The sequence below is a fragment of the Drosophila sechellia genome, chromosome 2R (genome assembly GCF_004382195.2).
Source record: "Drosophila sechellia strain sech25 chromosome 2R, ASM438219v1, whole genome shotgun sequence".
In the NCBI taxonomy this organism is placed as follows: Eukaryota; Metazoa; Arthropoda; class Insecta; order Diptera; family Drosophilidae; genus Drosophila; species Drosophila sechellia.
Genome location: NC_045950.1, coordinates 18,554,570 through 18,574,615, shown reverse-complemented (window position 1 = coordinate 18,574,615; position 20,046 = coordinate 18,554,570). Strand labels below are relative to the sequence as shown.

The 20,046-nt window shown below is 44.0% G+C and overlaps 2 protein-coding genes across 6 annotated transcripts in view; one reads left to right on the top strand and one right to left on the bottom strand.

Annotated features, from left to right (window-relative positions):
- Window positions 1-20,046, top strand: part of LOC6615533 (stress response protein NST1) — a 64,212-nt gene that overhangs the window by 2,297 nt on the left and 41,869 nt on the right. For 4 of the 5 annotated variants that reach the window (XM_032714932.1, XM_032714930.1, XM_032714931.1 and 1 more), the window contains exons 3-5: window positions 2,923-4,496; window positions 18,880-19,099; window positions 19,160-19,419. In XM_032714932.1, the coding sequence (XP_032570823.1) occupies window positions 2,934-4,496; window positions 18,880-19,099; window positions 19,160-19,419 (2,043 nt within the window). In that variant the 5' untranslated portion in view covers window positions 2,923-2,933. Of the gene's footprint in view, window positions 1-2,922; window positions 4,497-13,157; window positions 13,251-16,128; window positions 16,519-18,879; window positions 19,100-19,159; window positions 19,420-20,046 lie in introns of those variants that run through there. The other variant, XM_032714934.1, reaches the window with a different exon arrangement.
- On the bottom strand, window positions 7,627-9,677 carry LOC6615538 (esterase B1). The gene is made up of 2 exons (XM_002039881.2): window positions 9,494-9,677; window positions 7,627-9,430 (listed from the first exon to the last, which is right to left on the bottom strand). The coding sequence occupies exons 1-2, from the start codon at window positions 9,538-9,540 to the stop codon at window positions 7,777-7,779; spliced, it is 1,701 nt and encodes a 566-aa protein (XP_002039917.1). The 5' UTR covers window positions 9,541-9,677; the 3' UTR covers window positions 7,627-7,776.

Below are 20,046 nucleotides of genomic sequence, written 5' to 3'. Positions count from 1 at the left end.
CGGCTTAATCCCCTTTTTGGATACCCTAGCAGTAGGACTTATAACTTCGATAAAAGGGTGAAATACTCTAATTATACATATGTACATATATGAACTTATTGAAGTGCATTAAGTATTTCATTTCATACTCCAAATGTTGCATGCTTTTAAGCACCAGTTAAGGTGATTTAAAACCCTTTGTTTTTGGAACTCCATAAGATGCTCCTTATTCCTTGTATGTTTCGATTCATAGCACATGCATAGATGATTGATACGGTGCGTATTCGATAGGGTATTCTTAATTCCGATCCCTACATATACCATTTTATACTCGTTCCCCATTGTTTTTGCGTCTGTTTACGTTGAACTGGGGGCCACTGAAATGGAATGGAGGAGGAGGGTGCCCAAAAGGAAAACGACGTCCTGCCATAAAATTGCATGTCCAAGTTTTTTTATTTGATTATGCGATCGTGTGTGTGTGGATTTTTGTTGCTGTTCCCCTTTTTTTGCTGCAAGAGTTTATTGCGCGGAATGCTATTTAATAAATTCCATTTTCTCTGTCATTCTGCCGTGTTTTTGTTTTTGCATCGCGGGCAGGATTTATGTTCTTGCTTTTGTTAGCGCTGTTTCCGCTTTCCATCTTGTTTGTTTGCCCAATGCAAATTTAAAAAATTCAATTTTCCTGTAACTCCAATTGCGTCAAAGGCCAGCCAAAAGTTGCGGAAATGTGAATTATGAGCATCCGTTGCAATATGCAGAGCGTGCTTCTTGGCTGGCTGCGATTTCATATTTCACTGTTGGATTTATTACTAATTTCGACTCCCCATTTTTGCCCCTTTAATGCAGTTTACTTCCCGCGGCGCTCGCTTTTCCTTGGAAAAACTGGCACAGGAATACTGGAATAGATAAAAAAGAGCCGAACAATAAAGACGGCAAAACTTAAGCACCTTAACTCACTTTTGCCAGCTCTCAACTCCGCAGCAGAAACTCGCAGAAAAGAACTCGACATATAATCGAGAGGAGAGCGAACGAAAAGAATTTCAAACTACGCTAAAAACTTTCCCGAACAACGCAACTTTTTCTTGCCCCACCCACCACCACCCCGCTCCGAAAACTTTTCCAATGTTCCTGCACTCGTTTTGTTATTGTTATTGTATGCAACTTCCGCCACAGCTATAACTATAACTATGGAATACAAAAGTCGAAAAAAAAATACAAAAAATACAGCCAAGAACATCGACGATAAGCGGGAGTTCAATGGTTAAAGCTGGGAATTTTCCGCATTTGGGGGAAAACTTTAAAAACTGGTTCGCTGGGGGCCATAAAAATGTTCCTTCGGGCTGCTGGGAGGAGGAAAACAAAGACTTTTAAAAACAACTGCACGGGGAGGAAAAACAGGCACAGGTGGGCGGCAACAAAAGCAACAATGTTCAAGTGCAGGCACTGGGAAAAATCAGGAAAACGCACTCGAGGTCAGCTCAATAGGAGAGGCTATTCAATAATAATAATATATGTATTCTCATAACAAACATCTGTAAGAAAACATGTATAATATAATAAATAATATTCAACTTATTCAGTTAAAGTTAGCATAGCAAGCCAAATACCACTATTATTTTAACCACAACTGTGTGCCCAACATACTGGAAAACAAACAAAAACTCGGCTAACAACTCTTAAAAGCTGGCACCAGGAAAAATGAGGGGAAATACAAAATATGAGCGCTCCAAACTGCATTTTCCCACAACAACAATTGCACGGCCCTGCAGCAAATGCAACCGAGTCAAAAAAAATCAATATAATGCGCATAAATAAATTAAAAATAATTGCAATACGAGGAGAAAAACTTCCGTTTTGCATGCCTTTGTTGTTTACATTATGCAACTTTATTATGGCCACTCGAAATTACTGCTGGCGAATTGCACGCATTTTTATAAATAAATAATACAACATTTAATTAGTGGGGTAAATATTATGATTGCATAATTTGGATTAAAAAACAATCCAGTTGCAAAATAGCGCACTCTGCTCAACTGTTGTTGCCATCTGCCATCATGATGGGAATCGCTAAACGAGGGCAGCACAAAATTGTTTAGCGAAGCTATACTATAGTATACTGCGGAATAGTATGTACTTGATAAAGCGAATTAGCACCACTCGGATCTGGTCCGTGGCATAAACAAATAGCCGATATATTTAGCCAGGCGTCCGACCGGATATATCTGGAACTCCGAAGTGCAAAAAAGTTCGTAAATCGCGGGGCTTTCCTCCCCCCGCCGATTTTTCTTACTTTCCGTTCCGCTCGTTATCAGGCCTCTATGTACATATGTATATATATACTCTGCTGATCTTTCGAGTGGCCGACTTGCGTCACATGTCTGAAATTTACATACACATTAATGAAAACAAATGCAAGCGGCGGAGTAAATCGAATCAAATAAAATCACGGCGACTCAGAAACAAGAAGCAACGTCCGACAAATCGTCGCATCACTTTAACATGCAAATCACACATCCTCCTCCTCCTCTCCCACTTCCATCGAAGCAGAAATATACACTTCCCACATTTATGCCCACTGGGCTCAGAGATCATGATCGCAGAGCGATGCGGGTTATCGCGGGACCCCTGATCAAATAGGCTATCACCAGCGGCAATCGCTCGATTAACGAGCGTCCAATTTTCAATCACCAACTGGAGGCGGGTCTCCTAGAAATTCGAAGGAATTAAGGGTCAATAGAAGTCTATGTGGCATATTCTAAACACAACATTAAAAACTTTTCTAAGTGAACTTAAAGTACTTTAATTCCTAAAACTGTGTTATTTAAGAGATCTTTTAAACAAGATCCTATAATTAAGATATAAGGGATCTTAAAGATTGCGGTCTGATATATGTATGTCCAACTAATAATACCCTTCTAATAATACCCTTTCTTCGGATTTCAGCTTCTAGTACTATGGAAAAGGCGAAGGCTTACATCAAAAATGAACTTCGCGGTGGCAGCCAGCAATCCGAGCCAGCAACCACGCCGAACCCGACCTCTCCGGCCTCGGCGCCTGGAACACTCCAAGCGACCAGGCAGTCCTATCCGCCCGTGGAGCTGATGCCCTCACCCGGAGCGGCAGCCCATCGAAGCTCCCGGACTCCGGGCGAGCAGTACCACTTCGGCTATCAGCCGCATCCCGCTCAGCATTACCATCCGGGCGCCAAGTCGACGGGCAGAGCCTCGGCCCCACCCGACAACCATCATGTGCTCATGACCATATGCTTTGTGTGCGGCGGACATGGCAGCTTTGAGCCGCAGCCCCTGAGGATTCGCCACAATGCGGAGCGGCCTTCAGAGTCGTATTTCCCCTTTCTGGAGCGCCACGAGCCTCCGAATGGGGTGCCTGGTGTGGTGCCGGGCCAGGAGTACGTGTGGGCCTGCATGCTCTGCTTTCGATCCTTGAACGAGCAATGGGATGCCTACGAGCGACAGAAGAAGCCCCTGCTGCAGCGCATCTACCACATGAAGCGGGTGGACGGCAAGGGCTACATAGGAGCCGATGTGGCCACCCAAAGCGAGTACGCCGCCCAGGTGCTGGGCCTGAGTGCCGAGCATCTTACCCAGAATGGCCTGGTGGAGGGGCACGGCGATCCCTACGCGCTGGCACGCCACTACTCGCCGCAGCAGCAGTCACACCACCACCACAGTACCTCTAGGAATGCCTCACCCTCGCCAAATCCCAGTGCGGCCGGTGGTGGTGGTGGGGAATTTTATCCCAGGAATTCGACGCCGTCGAGCAACCACAACAGATACCTGAGCAGGCCGCAATCGCGGGACATGCCCGTGGCCTCGCCCACATCACGACCGCCCAGCGAACCACCGGCCATGAAGTCCGCCGGCTATGCGCAGCAGAAGTTCAAGCTGAGCCCGGCACCGCCGGCTGGCTATCAAGGCCAGGCGCCGTATCATCCCGCCCAGTACCAGCAGTTGCAGCAGCAGACGGCTGCCTATCACCTGCTGCAGCAGCAGGTGAACGTTGGCGGCGGAGCAGCGGAGTCGGCCCATTACAAGGGCAATCCCTACGGTGCGTTGCCCTCGCCTGGCAGCGGTCCACTGGGCCCTCGTGCTCCGTCAACGCTCGAAGATGACAATGCAACCGTGCTGGATTTGCGGAACTCCTCCAATTCCAGTGCTCCGCCGGCACCGCGACATGTTGGCAGCACTGCGTCCGTCTCCCAGCCAAGTCAGCCGCAGTCGGAGGTGGGTATACTGGACCTGTCCATGCCGGACAAGAACTCCATCACCGAGGTGTGCTACGTGTGCGGCGATGAGCAGCGCAGAGGCAGCCTCATCGAGCTGAGCACCGTGAAGCCCAGGGAAACGGGTAGACCCGGACCGTCTGTGCCGTACTTCCCACTCTTCAACGAGCAGCATCCGCGGCCAGCACGTTCGCGTCCCAAGGATCCCCGCGGCATGATCCAGGCCTGTCTGCCCTGCTACGAGGACCTCATGCAGCAGTGGAATGTCCACCAGGTGAGTTTGCAATGCAAATACTCGGCTTCCTCATTGGCATACATGTATATGGAGCAGATTCATCCGGTGTCGCCAGCGGGCAACCATATCCAATTGATATTTCGCCTCAAAATGGGTGGGCATGTGATTCCAGTTAAGGGATTTAAGATGTCGCAGCTCGCTGGTTGTTAACTTGCGATGCATGAAACCTAAATGGAGTATTGAAAATCATCCATACTTTATTTAGTTTTCACACTTATGGTGTTAACAGCGATAGAGATATACTTTATAACAAAATGGTCAAACTAAAGTCCTGTGGACTCCGAAACCCAGACAAGCATCTCATCCCAGAAGCTTTCCATGGGGTTAACTCCCCTTATGTTCGTATGTACCATCTACACGCCCATGAAATGTATGAATATGCAAATAGAAATGTTTATGGATGCTGGCAAATACGTGCATACCAGAGCTTTTCAAAATATTTTGTGAAAATTTCAATATTGTTCACTCTGGCATAAATAATGGAATTCAATAAAAATGGTTTGGTTGAAAGGGGCGGGGCGGGAACACGCTGCGTAGAAAGGAAGTGGAAATGCAAAAGCAAACATTGGCAACAAAATAACAAAAAAATGAAATACAAGAGGCGAATCAAATTTACGAGAGCAGTTTCAGTTTTTCGCGTCGCACGAATCAAAATAAACAAAAATATGGCCACGGCATCCAGTGCGGATGAGGATGACGGTGGTGGGGATGGGGTCCATAACGATGATCATCATGATGTTGGCGCCATGCAGATTGACCCGGGAGTAAGGCGCTCCACTGTGCGAACGATTAATCAGTGGGGTCGTCGTCGTCGTCGCAGCCTCCACTCGCATATATACATATATATATATATTTATATGTACTCCATGAAGCATCCCCCTTGCTCCCCTCGTAAAGGGGGCATTATCATCATCCTCGGACGCTCCACACCAGCGGTTTGGGGATCGGAGCGGGGTCACTGGGGTGAGCAGACGCAGCTTGTAAAGGCGGCGAATGTTGTGGGAATTTTGACCGCAGGGTCGCTTGTGTTTCTGATTAAATTTTAATAGCTTTCCGCGATTATTTCGCTTCTTTCGTTTTGTTTCGCATTTCGCTGTCGCGTTTTTTTCTTTTTTTTGTCGCTTTTTCTCTTATTTATTTGTCTTTCGATTTTATTTCTGAATGCGAAAATGTATTTATAAATTTGAGACATCGCCCTGGTTTCGCGCTCATTGATGATAGTGCTCGGTGGAGCATGCGGCTTGGGGATTGGGGCACGAAAGTTGGTATCAGTGGGCTTCTAGTATTCCTCGAATGATTCACGATTGGCGCTCATTTAGCGGGGAGTTCTGCCAGAAACAAACTTTTACTTAAGTTGCCTGAATTCATTTAAATAACTTACAAAATAAGTTAATGGGTAAATTCATTGTATAAGTTATATGAAGTAGATTTTCATGCAGGCATACGTTTGTAGCTCAAAAGTAACACAAGTAGCTTAATTTTATGTAATTCTGGGTCCACCTTCTTTTTTAAAAAATACGCCTGCTCCACACGCAACCAAACCCGCAAATGGAAATTAATTTGTTAAGTTTGAGTGCACACACAATCACCACCCACAATCAACCATCACCACCCACCGCAATCGCCTGCCCGCGGCACGGAACCAAAACAATTTGAATTCAGAGCCGAGCCGAGAAATTTGCAACATGCTATAAAAATGCAAAATTCACAGCTGGTGAGACGCTGCCCCCTTTTTTGGTGCGCGGGGGGAATGCAATGTGTAAAATGCCGGATAAATAATTAAATGCCATTAATTGGAATTGTGTAAATTTCGCAGGAAAAAGTAAAGCCAAAACGAAAATAAGCGATGGAAAAAATGAATGCCCGCGAAACAATAAATAAATAAATAAAGGCAAATAAAATGGCAAATGCTGCAATGCGGCGAGGAGCGTGAGAGGTGCGCCACGTCCAGTGTCCACTGTACGCTGTCCAGTGTCCAGTGACCAGCCTATTCAGGGAAATGCTGGATGAATAAATAATCAAACTGGGAAAATCATACTGGGCCGGGGCGACGAGACAAATTAATTAAATGTAACCCAGTAAACCATGGAAACTTTCCGTTGGCTGGCTGCCAGAAAAGCTGGCCAAAGCAAAACGAGCCTAAGCACCAACCGCCCCATTTTCCGCCCCTCCCCCCGACATTTTCCATTCAGCGAAAAGTGCGAAAGCAATTTAAATATTTATGCTCAAAATGTATGTATTTATGGTATTTAAATGGTATTTAAAGCAGCGCCAGGGAAGCCAAACAAAATCAAATAATGAACGAAATAAGAAAATTTCAATCGATCCGTTGGTCTGGCGCGCTGCCAGAACCGAAATAAACTAAAACCATAAACTATATCTAGATAAGCTATAAACAATTGTATAAACAAATCGATTTCGATACCCTTTAAAATCGAAAAATGCGAAGGGCCTATATGCGAATTGCTTATTGTTAACAATTTTTATGGGACATATTCAAATTCGTTTTGAAATAAACATTTAATTCAGGCTAAAAATATCGGAAAGGGAAATTTCATTTCCGTTTAGCAGTGCTAATTAACCTTATTCGGTTGCCTAAAAATATAAATCAAATTTATGTTTGCCGTGGCATTCGAAAAAACTCACACAAAAGTTTTCAATTCCTGTGAATAGCCATCAAAAATGGCAAAATTCCTTGAAATTTAATTGTTATTTAAACATTTCATCAATTTATGAGCTCGCAAATGGGCTGAAAAAATAGAAGAGAACCGCAAGAGCGAAGGAATTGGAAGATTGACAACAATGACCTGCGGAATTCCCTTGGCTCCCAAGAAATTCCTGGCATTTTGCCCAAAAGTCAATAAAAGAAACGCAAACACGACCCAGACACTAGATCCAGTTAAAACGGGCTGCGAAATCAATTCCGGCCGAAAAAAACGTTGTCATAAAAAAGAAATAAAATGCATGAGCATAAATTAAACAAATAATTTGTGGTATGGGATTCTTTTATAGGTCAATTCGTGTGTCATATTTATAAAAAAAATCGAATGCTCTGCGCTTTAAGCAGATGATATCAGACGGTGATTAAATACCACTGACATGCGTAGCATATGGTTAAAATTTTTCCGTAGTTTTATTAATAGAATGTATTTATTAGGCTAGTAAATGTTAAGTTAGAAGTTTCACAGATGAAAACACAGAAGGATAAATTCATATAAAGCTAACAACAGATTTCCCGAACACACATATTCCAAACTCCTTAGTAGAGGCTTTCCCTGGTGTAAAAACTATCCCAGACCACAAACTGTTTGCTCTCCGGCAGCGGAATGAACTCCAGGCCATCTGCAATGTTAAGGCAGTTTTCCACGCCACCCGGACGCAGTGGATCCCACTTGACGGGAGCGATAATCTCGCAGTTTGGATCTCCGGTGGTGGCGAAAGAGGTCCACATGCCCACCAGTCGCTCAATGGTGCGGTACTCGGACGAATTCTTGTCCAGCTTACTGGAGAGTATGCCGTAGAACATGTAGGAAATGTCATCTGCGTGGCACACACCCCTCACCTTTTTGCCGCAATTCAAGATGCGATAGTGATTAAAGTGTGGCGAATCCATATCGAATCGGTAGAGATACGTCGGCAAGTTGGTGGCATAGGCCAGGCGAGCGAGCAAGGTGCGATGGATATCGTGCCAGAAGTTCTTGATGCTCAGAATGTGGAGGCACTCGTAGAGCTCCATGCTGGCCCGGTCGGGATCGTCGAAGTAGGACTTCTTCAGCCTCCTCACCATCTCCGCCAGCTCATCCTTGTCGATGGCGTCGCGAACCTGCTTGGGAATTATGGCCTCGAAGGCACTCAGCATGTAAAGTGGATCATCCAGGGTGGTGCGATAAGAGAAGAGTCCTTCGAAAGAGGTTCCGCCTATGATCATGGGAATGGAATTACCCCAGGCGCTGGACAGCTGCTCTTGCTGTGATTTTGGGATCACGCAATCGTCGCCAACATATGGCTCGATTACCGGGGCAAAGGCCAAGATCTCGTAGTCGCGCTGCTCCTCCTGCGTTACGATTGAATTGCAGTACTGGGCCAACTTGCTTGCCGGGATCTGCTGGAAGAACTCCAAAAGTTCCTTCTCGCTCTCCAAGTTGCCGGCATAGCCCAGTTCCTTGCCCAATCTCTGTGGCCACTTTCGATCCGGTTGCGTGGCCCAGGCGCACAAAGCTGAACCGGACTGAACGATTGCGCGGTGGAAGAGTCCTCTGGCCTGCTCCGTTTGCATGAGGATGTGCGTGGAAGCTCCGCCAGCCGATTCGCCGAATACGGTTATGTTCTCGGGATCGCCGTTAAAACTGGCTATGTTCTCCTTGACCCAACGCAGTGCCTGAATCTGATCCTTCAGACCCGCATTTCCAGGTATCTTTAGCTCCTTGTCCTTGAGACTTAGGAAGCCCAGCACACCCACCCGATAGTTGATGGTGACCAGCAGGATATCGTGCTTCATAAAGTAATCCGGTCCATAGAGTTCCCGCGATGCTCCGCCTACTTGAAAACCCCCACCGAAGATCCAGACCATCACGGGCAGTGGTTTCGGGGACTCCAGCTTCTTGGCGTAGACATTGAGGTAGAGGCAATCCTCGGATCCTTCGGCGGCGTTGGTGATGGAGTTCCTCTGCATAGGCTGCTCCCTGGCATAGGTGCAATACCTGACGCCCTGCCACGAGCTCGGTGGTTGGGGTGCACGAAAACGCAGCTCACCCACGGGCGGCTGGGCAAAGGGAATGCCCTCGAAGGAGTAGTAGAGTTCGCCATCGTAGAGCGTCCTGCGCTGCTGACCCTTAAGCTGGCCATATTTGGTGGCCAGCTTCTTGGTCTGACCCGTGCCCAGCTTGTACTGAACCACCTTATGGCCAATAACCCTGAAAAAGAAGAGCAGTCATGATGACTCATCGGTTCGGCCCGCTTCTGAACTTCGCACTCACTTGCCGCCCAGTTTCAGCTTGTCACTAAAGCTCACGCGCAAATCCATTGCTTCCTAATCTCAACTGTGGTACTTACTAAGTATTATATAAATAATATTATGTGTACGCACTACCAGCTACTTTGGCAGCAATCCTCTCTGGCACTTCCAACGCGCTCGAACGCCAGACAGAGACTGAATACGGTTCTCGCTGCTCCATTTGATGATAAAATTGTTTAGATATAGCCATAGCCGCGCCCTCAAGTGGGGGCCAGTGGGGCGACCATAATAATTACCACTGTTCGGGACTCACTCAGCCGGTGGGTCGTGCAAATGCGTCGTCCATATGTTTTCCTCACGGAAAACCGTAATTCAGTTCGAACACAGCTATATTTGGGTAGGAGAACTGATAAGATTCGACTGGTCGATTGGGCTGGAATCACATATTTTGGTAAATACCACACATTTACCACAGTAAATGCCACACGGAGATTAAAAAGTGCAGTTAAGCGAAAGTACCTGGGATACTGTCAAGGTTAATGGAGAGATAAATGTAAGATGGGTTTAGGGAACCTGCCTAATGGAAATTTTATCATAGGTAATGTAAATGAATATTTTAATGATTTGAGTCAACAACTTAAAATGCGATACTTCGCATACTTGCTTTCAGACACTTCTGTCAGAGATAATCGTGTTATCAGTTGCTGTGTAGTTAATCTATATCGTATGTACGAGTATTATTACATACTATCGATGTTATGTTCGCCATGCAAATGAAGTATTTACAGCTCAGTGGATACTGCATACCGTATGTTCATCCTGTTTAACCCAAATAGACTCTAAAATACCAGATGATTGTCAACGATCCGACGGATGCAGAGTGTATAATTGAATTCCACAGAACGGGCGAAGGAGCAAAGAAAACGTGGCAGTCATTAATTAGGCATTACAATGCTCCTTCGAGTCGCTGCCTTTGCATTTGAGCAGCTTTTGCCTCGGCAATTCACTCTTTACATTTGCGCCAAACAACGATGACGCTGGTGATGACTTAAGAGGCTGAGTGGGCGGGTTGGGTGAAGGGTGGCTGGAGAGGGTGGAGTGGCTGGAGTGGGTGGTTTCCCTGACAACGGGCACCATTCCGAAGGAGAGTCTCCTGCGGCTTTCGTCTGTCTGGTCGCCTTGGTTGGTTGGCTGTTTGGCCTCCCTCGTTGTTTGTGCATTAGTTAATGTGATTATTTCACACTTCGTCTGTTCTGAACTAACATTTAATTTGGCTCCAGCTCCTCTTGCTTTCCTTTCGCTCTTTTGTTTGTTTCCCTTTGTTTGGCCAGTATCATTTGTCAGTTTGGCCGCCAGTGCCGATGTGTGTGGGTTTACTTAACTTTTGTTATCACTTAATATGCGTTTAGTACCATTCTACTCGTGCTGCATCTACTTATGGCCCTGAAACGGAGAACGCATTCATTCGAAATATGTACTAAGAACTGAGACTTTCCTTAAGTCAATTGCTTAAAGCCCTTATGCTTCCTGCCTCTGAATTAGATCTTGGCTTAAAACATTCAACCCCATTTTGGGCACAATTCAATTTCGTTAGCTATTTCGCCTACATTGTTTCCGCTTTTTCTGTTGCCAGGTGGATTATTGGGTCTCTGAGTGTGTCTGAGTGCATTCCCCCACACACTCGCATTCCGGCCCCCAAAGTACTCACATTGTGCAAATTCGTGCTGCACTGTTGGTGTTGCCATCGACTAAATAAATAAACATTGCAATCTATGTTGGAGAACGTTTGTGTTTGGCTGTGTTGCTGTTTTCTTATTTGCTCCGCTTTTCAGCTCGGCGCCATTGCAATTGCAAACAGGCTACGCATTTGTCTATATCCATCCACAGTGGACACCAGCTAGCTTGAACTTATTAGCAATACAATATATTCAGTGGGGCCTTAGTTTCAACTTGCGTTCGTGTTACATAGCTTTCACTGTATCTCTGTGTGAACTCCATCCACGAGTTATTCGCTCTTGGCATGACGACCTCCAAGTGCTTGCGTCTGCTTCAGTGCCTCCTCCGCGCCGTCCCCTCTTTCACTGCATCTTTATCGCCTCCTTCTCTTTACGGCAGTGTTTACATGAAGTTGGCAGCGCCTACTTGCCAGAGGTGACGACCCCCGACCTCCGACCCATTGCCCCTCGCCTTGTCCCACTTCTCTTTTTGCCACTGTTTTTCCTCATCACTTTTTTTATTGTTTGTGCTTCTGTTTTTCCCAGTTTTTGGCTATTTTTCTTTTTTGCCAAACACTCGCTTTTTACTTGATTTCACGGGTTTTTCGCCTCGTTTTTCAGGGTTGCCGTCATCGAAGGAATTTGAGGCAATAAAACTTAATTCAGAGTGCAGTTGTGTGGGGTCAAATTGGAATTCAATTCAATTAGAAAAGTATGTGCGCTTAAATACGAAAACCAAAACAAAATCAATCAATTTTGTTTGTCTAGCCGAGAGAGCACTAAATAAATAAGCTTTCTATGGTCTAACACTATTTTCGTATGAATCAAACTTGATTTGCATGAAAATAGGTATACCTTCCGCTATTTGCTAGTGTTTTATTATGGCATTATTATAAATAATTTGAATGCTATTTTAATTGACTTTTTTAGCAGCGCCAAATTTGGTATTTCAGGCGTGCATTTTAAACATTGTACAGAAAATATTAGCACGCCAAATTGTTGGATAAATTAAATTTATTATTGTTCACTGACAGAACCTTCGCAAATATCTTTAATTCTATTGAAAATGTTTTTATTTTCAATATTCAATTAAGTTTCTCGATTTGAAAACGGATTGTGCACTAATTGTTGCATACTTCTTGGGACACAAACCCTAATAATTATAATACTAATTGCGTTGCTCGGTCTGCGAATTAAAGTACCAATTTACTCTTAAATTGATAGCAGAATTTCGTGATTAAATGGAAATTTAGTATAACTAACTGATTAGCGCTTAAGTTAGTTTAGATAACACAACTGATTAGCGAACTAGCTGCTGAGCATTCTAAACTAAAACCCATTCACTAACCAACTAATTCCACGCGTCAAACTGACTGATTACCAAACTAGTTACTTTTCGTACTTCGTTACTAGTTGCTTTAGTTAAGTTTTGCTAGTTAGTTACTAGTTCTTGCCGCCAAGTGACTGATTACCCAACCGTCTCAGCTCTTTAGCTCTTTGCGGCTTTACGGTCTCCCCAATCCCCAATCGCCGCTCCAGTTGAATGCGAATGTGGTTCACTTAATTTCGTCGCTCCATTTTGGCTTTTCGATTCGTGGCTACGTGTGTGTGTGTTTACTTTGAGTGCGACTCTGTGTCTGTGCTAGTGTGTGTGTGTGAGCTCCCCATGAGCTCCGCTGCCGACGTCGCTGCGACTGCGTCGCTTGTTTTGTTTGTTTGCGTTTGTTTTAGCTGCTTTGCTGTGCGCTGCTGCCTTTGCCTTTTCCATTGCCTTCTGCTTTTTGCTTTTTGCCCCTTGCTTTGTTTTTCTTGCGGGCACGAGGGCAGCAACAACAATGCGTCGCAGGGCTCCACTGCTGATAGAGCAAACTCGACGCCGCCGTCGCAGCTGGCGTCGCTGGCAGCGTCGGCGTCGACAGCGGGCGCTCGATCCGTTCTTGCCGCCGCAGTCGCTCTTTTCAGTCGTCGTCGTCGGCCGTCGCTGGCATCATTATACCTTTCCATCGTCGCGCGATTTTCAATCTCAATTCGCAATTGTTTATTGCTCAAATAATATATATATATGTAAATATGAATGTGTGTCTGTGTGTGGTTGTTATCAAAAAAAATGCCAGCATGTGTGCCAAATCAAAATTGATAAATGCACAATATAAAGTGTGACAGCAACAGCAACTACTAGAACAACAACAACAACAGCAGCGTGTAGCAGGAGCCAAATGAGTGTATTAATAATAAAAGCAAACAAAAGTTCAATGTCTGTGGTCGCCGGCAACGGTGGCAGTGCCCCAAAACTGGTTTCCAAAATGAAGTTAAAAGGAAAATGTATAACCAGCAACTTAACGACGCCGCGTCTGCTGAAAAAAAAACAAAAAAAAAAAAAAAAGCAAACATAACGACCAACTTTGTGCCCTTTTCCTGTTAGTTAATCGCCGGCTATCATCTTCAAGGGTTAACTTAAAGGTGTCAGTCGTTGGAGATGTGCGCGTGCTCTCAACTCGGCGATGAGTCACCGCACTTTGGCTCAGTGTATTCGATAATCAAATTGCTGGCAGGCAGTTCAATGATTTCCATGCGGGAACTATTAAAGCGGGCAATTAATTCAATTTAAAGCAGTTAAAGCTGTGCACTTGGCATACCGTTGCAAGTGTCACTATAACAAATTAATGGAGATGCAGGAATTACCAATTGAATGGATTTAAATGCGACACCAATGTGCGCAATTAACGATATATTACAAGGCTTACATATAGATGAAAAAGAGTATTGAGAATTGAGAAAATCCACAGTTTTTGGCCAAATAAACCAATCTGCTTAGTCAAACTGACTAGCTATTTGTATCTCTAGTTTAAAAAAGTTAAGCACTCTCGCCTTTCGTTTGCTTATAGAAAGTTGTGACCTTTAAAAACAAGCATATTCGAACTTAGATAAAGATATTTTGAATATATTTGTAGTACCATAATATTTTTGAAGTTTTTATATTTCGCATCTCGAGAAATGCCATCTCTAAGGCCAAGCGGGCCAAGTTTTTTTTTTGGTTATAATGCAGTGTATCTTAACCTGTCAACGCGGTGGCAGCGCCATTAGCACTGCGCCTGTGTGAGTGCGTATCTGTGTGGCGCGAGTTGAAGTACAAGTACAAGTACACGACTTGAGCAAGCGAGTCGGCGCGAGTCAAGAACACCAACTACCGTTTCACTTTGCGCGCTTTAAACACGCGCATTTTTTGCCGTTTTCCGCGTGTTTGTTTGCGTGTACCGTTCTAAAAATAAAGCCACCGTTCCATGTGCAAGCCCCCTTGCTAGATCGTGTCTACAATATACATGCATACATATGGACATACTTCTTCCACATTTCTCCTTGGCGGAAGGCAAAAGATTGCTGCCCGTGTATTTCTTTTATCGGTTATTTAATGTGATTTATTTGCGTGCGAATGTTGATTTATATCGCCCCGAAACCAGTAACAGCCGAAACTATAACAACAATATCAACTCCCAGGGTTTATCACGCACATGGGCACTTAAGTGGGTCAAAAAATAATTGCCACGCCCCCTCTGGCGCCTTCGCCCCACACACACACACACACACTGAACAGTTTTACTGCTTGTCCTTGTCCTCCCACATTGACCCACTTGGGTGGGCGTGGCTCGACTTCGAGTTGGGGCTTTAGTTTCGGTGTTGTTGTTTTGTTTCGCTTTGTTTTAGCCAAGGCCAAGCAGCTCACTCCCGTTACCAATTTGCAATTACCACACAACGACACTCACAATTGACTTCTGTTTGCAGACAATCCAATCAATCGGTTCGCTTGGAGTTCAGATCCCTATCTCAACTAACTAACTCATGTTAAATAGGTACTTTGAATACTTGGATACTCGAAGGGTTCCTATCGATTTACTCGCCTCTAATTGAAGTCAATTAAGTTTTCGGAATAATTGATTCATTAGCCGCAATCTTTTTGTATGCATTTCCTATGCATTATAATTAATTAGCAGCAGTACTGAGCTTAAACGATAAGCTCAAATAATATATGTGTTTCAGTTAGGTACTTATAATTAGTTTGCTAGTGACTTTTAGTTACTGAGAAGCGTAGAATGTTTAAATCAAAACTCAATCTAAAGTTGGCCAACTATTGGGGAAATCCCTCAACCTCTCGCTCTGCCCCCCACGTTTTGCATTTACTTTCGCTCGAGTGCGAAGCTTATTATCCAACTTGTGCAAAGCACTTTCCACCCCACTGTCTGTTGTTATGGTTATCAACTGCCACGCCTTTCGCACGAGCTCCATTTGATTGTCCGGGGCGGAAATGAAGGGGAGTGGACAGAGCGATGAGGGAAGGTCTCAGTACTCGTATCCACGCGATACTCATTCGCAACGTGTGGAGCATTTGTGGCTTGTTGTGGCTGCATTTTTGGTAAGCAACAGGTGGTGCTGTGGAGAGAAGTGTGTTAGAACAGATAGCTCATTGGCATAATTGTAATACTACTGATCGTAAATCATTGAGTCACTGTTGTGTTTAATTATTGTACCTATGGATAAATTTGGTTATAAGCAAACAAAAGGCGAGTTTTAACAAAAAACTAAATTCATTAAAAGTGGAACTAAAAAGTAATGATTATCTTGTGTGCGGTTTAATGTACGCTACTGCTGTGCCTCCATTAGGCCTGGCATGTTGCATGTAATGCATAATTAGTTACCTCTTAATCGCGTGTGTTTGCGGAATTTCGCAGCACCCCGGGAACGGATACGGATACATCATTATCATGCTCATCACCATCACCATCACCACTACCATCATCATTATGAGCATTATCATGACGAGCGTCATCCGTCGTCGCGTTCGCGTTTTATCCACGCCCAAGTGCACACCGCAAACATAAACAGAAGGAGAGCAAGAACGTTTATATCGGTTTCAATTAAATTTAATTTGTATCGTGTTGTAATTAAGGTGCCGCACACACAGTCAGACGCCGAGAAATCTCTAATTAATCTGCCAGAGAAAACACAACAAAACACATGAAGTGATTCATTCAATCTCAATTGAATACAATTGAGCAATTGAAATGCTGTGAAAAAATTATCCACATTAGTGGAACAACAAATACAAAGTATTTGAGTGCTCAGTGAACCAGTGATTTTCCCCCAGCTCAAAATGGCTCAAAACTTGACCATGTTGGTGGCCGAAAGCACCAACAGTAACAATAGTACAACCAACAGCAATGAAAACAACAATAGTAGCAACACGACAGTCAATTTCAAGCCAAAGGACACGAATGGCTGGAAGGATTACAAGAAACTAAAGACATATCTCATCCTTAAGGATCAGCAAAGCGAAAAGGTAACATGGCGAAGCTTTCTCAATCGATGGTAACTGATAAGTTATCGATTTGTTCGATAATTCTGATTCAATCCAATACTGATAGTTTTATGAAAGAATATACCTTGATTAGCTCAAATTTTATGAATGATGAATGGTAGTAGTATTATGATGTTCAGTTACTGGTAATTTTTTAAGCTGCCGGATGTGACCTAAAAAAATCGATAGCCAACTCAAACACAACACAATCGAAAGTTTTTGCTATCGGTGATAGTTACGATTCCATATTGTAGTTAATAGTGTCAATCGCGCATTGTAGAAAGCGTTCTTCGGGGTATTCGATATGCCCGTGCAATCAATCAATATTGACCCAAATTATAGACTAAACAAACAATTAATAATAAACCATAAAGATAAAAACTTAAGCCGACACAATTCTGAGTGTTTTATAATCCTCAGAAGGAAACAAGTCCATTAATTAGTAAAAGTTACTGACTCTGGGGGAACTACTTATTTATTTCTAGCTGAAAAAGTGGCTGAAAAGTTGTGAACAGCTTTTTTTACATCAAACAAAAATGTTGCAGACCGCAATCCAGATTTCCTCCCACTTTGTTTTATAATTAACAGAACAAACGCCACAAAAGTTATGAAAGAACGGAAAAAAGTTCCCCATAAAAAGTTATTAAACGGTCATGACCCCCATTTCGAAATGCTTATCAGCAGCGTGAAAAGCAAATACAAACCGAAATGGGGTCTAAAAGAGTTTTTTTCTCTTTTTTGTTTTTGTTTTATGGGGGGTTTGCAGACTAGAAGTGAAGTCAACGAGGGAGCATGGAAAGCGGACATAAAAAATGAACAGCAGAAAGAACATCTATAAAAACGAATGACGAACTTGTTCTTCCACAAAGCCAACTGTCAGACGTCGGCTTGTAAGTGGGCGCTCGAGGGGTAGGGGCTGGCAGGAAAAGGAAAAGGAGGTGGCGGTGGAGGAGACGCCACCGAGCCATTGGATCAATAAATATAGATGACATGGCACTGTCCAGATTGATGCGATATGTGTGTGCGAGCCGCATGACAAAGCAAACAAACGAAATGGAAGCAGATACAGATACAAATACACTCGCACACTCGTACATACATAAATACTGTGCTCCCTGTAGGTATGGATACTTTTGTATCTGGAAGTTACCCATGCTGTGCCCGTTGTGCAATCAAAATGCGCGCCTATCACTGTCAGAGAATCTGACACAATGAAATACGGAAAGTAAACAAACAATTAAATTTACTTAGTGCCTAATAAAATATATGAATGCTCTGACCTCAGGCTCGCCGTTGTTTTTTAATCTGAGTGGGCAGCTGCCCAGATACACAAGGCGATCAAGATACATAGATACACAAATTCTGGCGGTTGTGAAAAAAGTTTAGCAGGCGCCGTCAAAAAATTGCATAAAGTTATTCAATTGAACCCAGAGCATCCACTCGGTCGTATACGTAATATGGAGCTCTTCATTCTCTTTGACAGTTTATGTTTTTCTTGTTCGGGGATGCGTTTGCACGTGCGTAAATTAATTTGTTTAAACACAGATGACGTCTGGTTACGGATTCCCGTGGGCTGGGCTGTGGGTGGCTGACAGGTCGTATACGTAACGCACGTTTGTTTATGACAGCAAGGGAGCGGAAAATTGTTGTTTTCAGGCGCGATACACCGTGTCAAACTTGATAATACTAATTAATCAAATTTTAAAAATGTGTCATGCTCATACATATGTGACAATTGTTTTGGCTACATAACTTTTGGTTCATTGAAACGCATTTTGGGTCACGGATAATCCTCGAGATTCTAGAAATAATTCTATTGCTAATCGTACGGACCAACAAATTTGAAAATCTTCCAATTATATTAAGCTCTTTTATTAAATGCTCGCTGCTGGTTGCATCACGAAATGTTTTATTCATGCGTTTCAATCCATCAATCAACTTAAATGTAATCTATCTATGTCGTTTCTATGTCGGCATGTTGAACAATTATGAGCATGAAAGACGGTTTGCGATCTGGAAGTGTTTGAAAACTTAAATCCAGCTAATTATTGCCTCGCGCTTGCTGGATAACAAAATATATGATTTTGATTTTCGGTTTTGCACATTTGTTTCATTGCATTATTCACATGGCGTAAAGGTCGTTACTATGAATAAGACTTAGCAGTTGCTTGCTAAAAATCCCGGCTTTGTTAATCGATTTTAAATAGAACCATATTTGTGAGTTTCACACCTCCGATGTGGTTGCTTTCACAACTCCGCTAAATGAATCTGTCAACTTTCGGATGAGGTCTTTTGATTTTGCTTTGGCCAATGACTAACACAATCTTATTTGGACTTTTCCAGGCATCTCATAAACCGGAGTCGGAGCGATCTTATCTGCTGCGGAAACGCTCAACGCCCGTGGCCGAGAGAACCACTTTCGTTTGCTACACCTGTGGCACGGACACGCCCTCCTCGCAACTGCGCCTTGTCTACTGCTGCCCGAATGCCGAAAGGGAGCCCTATTATCCATTCATCAAGACCATGAAGGTCTACAAAAACGCTAGTCCAATTAGCCCGCAAGGTAAGTGCGTTGAGTACCAGTGTGTCATCTCAACTAAGGCAATTATCTCTTGGCTTTCAGGCATGGTCCAGGTCTGCTCCACCTGCAATGAGAAGCACTCCGGCTTTGCGGAGGGCGGTCCACCTCTAGCTTCATCCAGCGCCCACTCCGCAGTGGGTGGAGGTTCGCCCAGTGCTGGCCACTCGCTGGAATCGAACTCGGCCATGTACAGCACCAGTGGAGCGATAACCGGAAATAGTGGGGCACAATTCGGGGGTCGTAACTCACCATCCGAGAAATCCCTGGCCAATTCAGACTCCATGAGTAATGTGCGATTTAGGGTAAGGAATTCGCCGATAACTGGTAGAACGATAGGGTCGGATTTTGAATTCTTCTCCTCACTAAAGTAGCTAAGTAAAAGGAAATGTTGTCATCATGACAATTAACGAAAATCCATAAAGAATAGTTTAGTATTGTATCTGAAACAAACCCGTTCGTGTTGGTTATAATAGGAAATGGTTGCTCAAACTAATTCTTCCTAGTTCGCTTGAGAAGAATCGGTTATTTCATAGATGACGCAGTTGAATGAATAGATTGTCAATAACAATTTGTGAGCTTTACTCGAGTGAGATTCTCATTTGCCTGCATTATAAATAAACCATCATGTATGTGCGTGTATTCACAGAGTATCTGTGAAGTGCGCAAACATGGAAATTTACTAGAGAGTACGCGGGAGATAATAGTTATGGTGTACCAATATAGGAATAACAATGATTGCACTTATTACAGCAACTGGTGGGAGACTGAGAGGATCGGATCGGATGGGATCGCCTGGGTCAGTAGCAGTGGCACCCGCAGCAGCGATAACCATGCTCACATTTCCAGCGATTAGCCGCACTCACTTGCCCCCTCTGCGGTATGCGATAACCCAGCTGATCCGGGACCCATTAAAGTGCCAGGCGTCTGGG

Coding starts and splice junctions, on each gene's coding strand:
- LOC6615538 (XM_002039881.2), bottom strand. CDS start 9,540: ATGGATTTGCGCGTGAGCTTTAGTGACAAGCTGAAACTGGGCGGCAA. Junction 9,431..9,493: donor AAGCTGAAACTGGGCGGCAA/GTGAGTGCGAAG, acceptor CTTCTTTTTCAG/GGTTATTGGCCATAAGGTGG.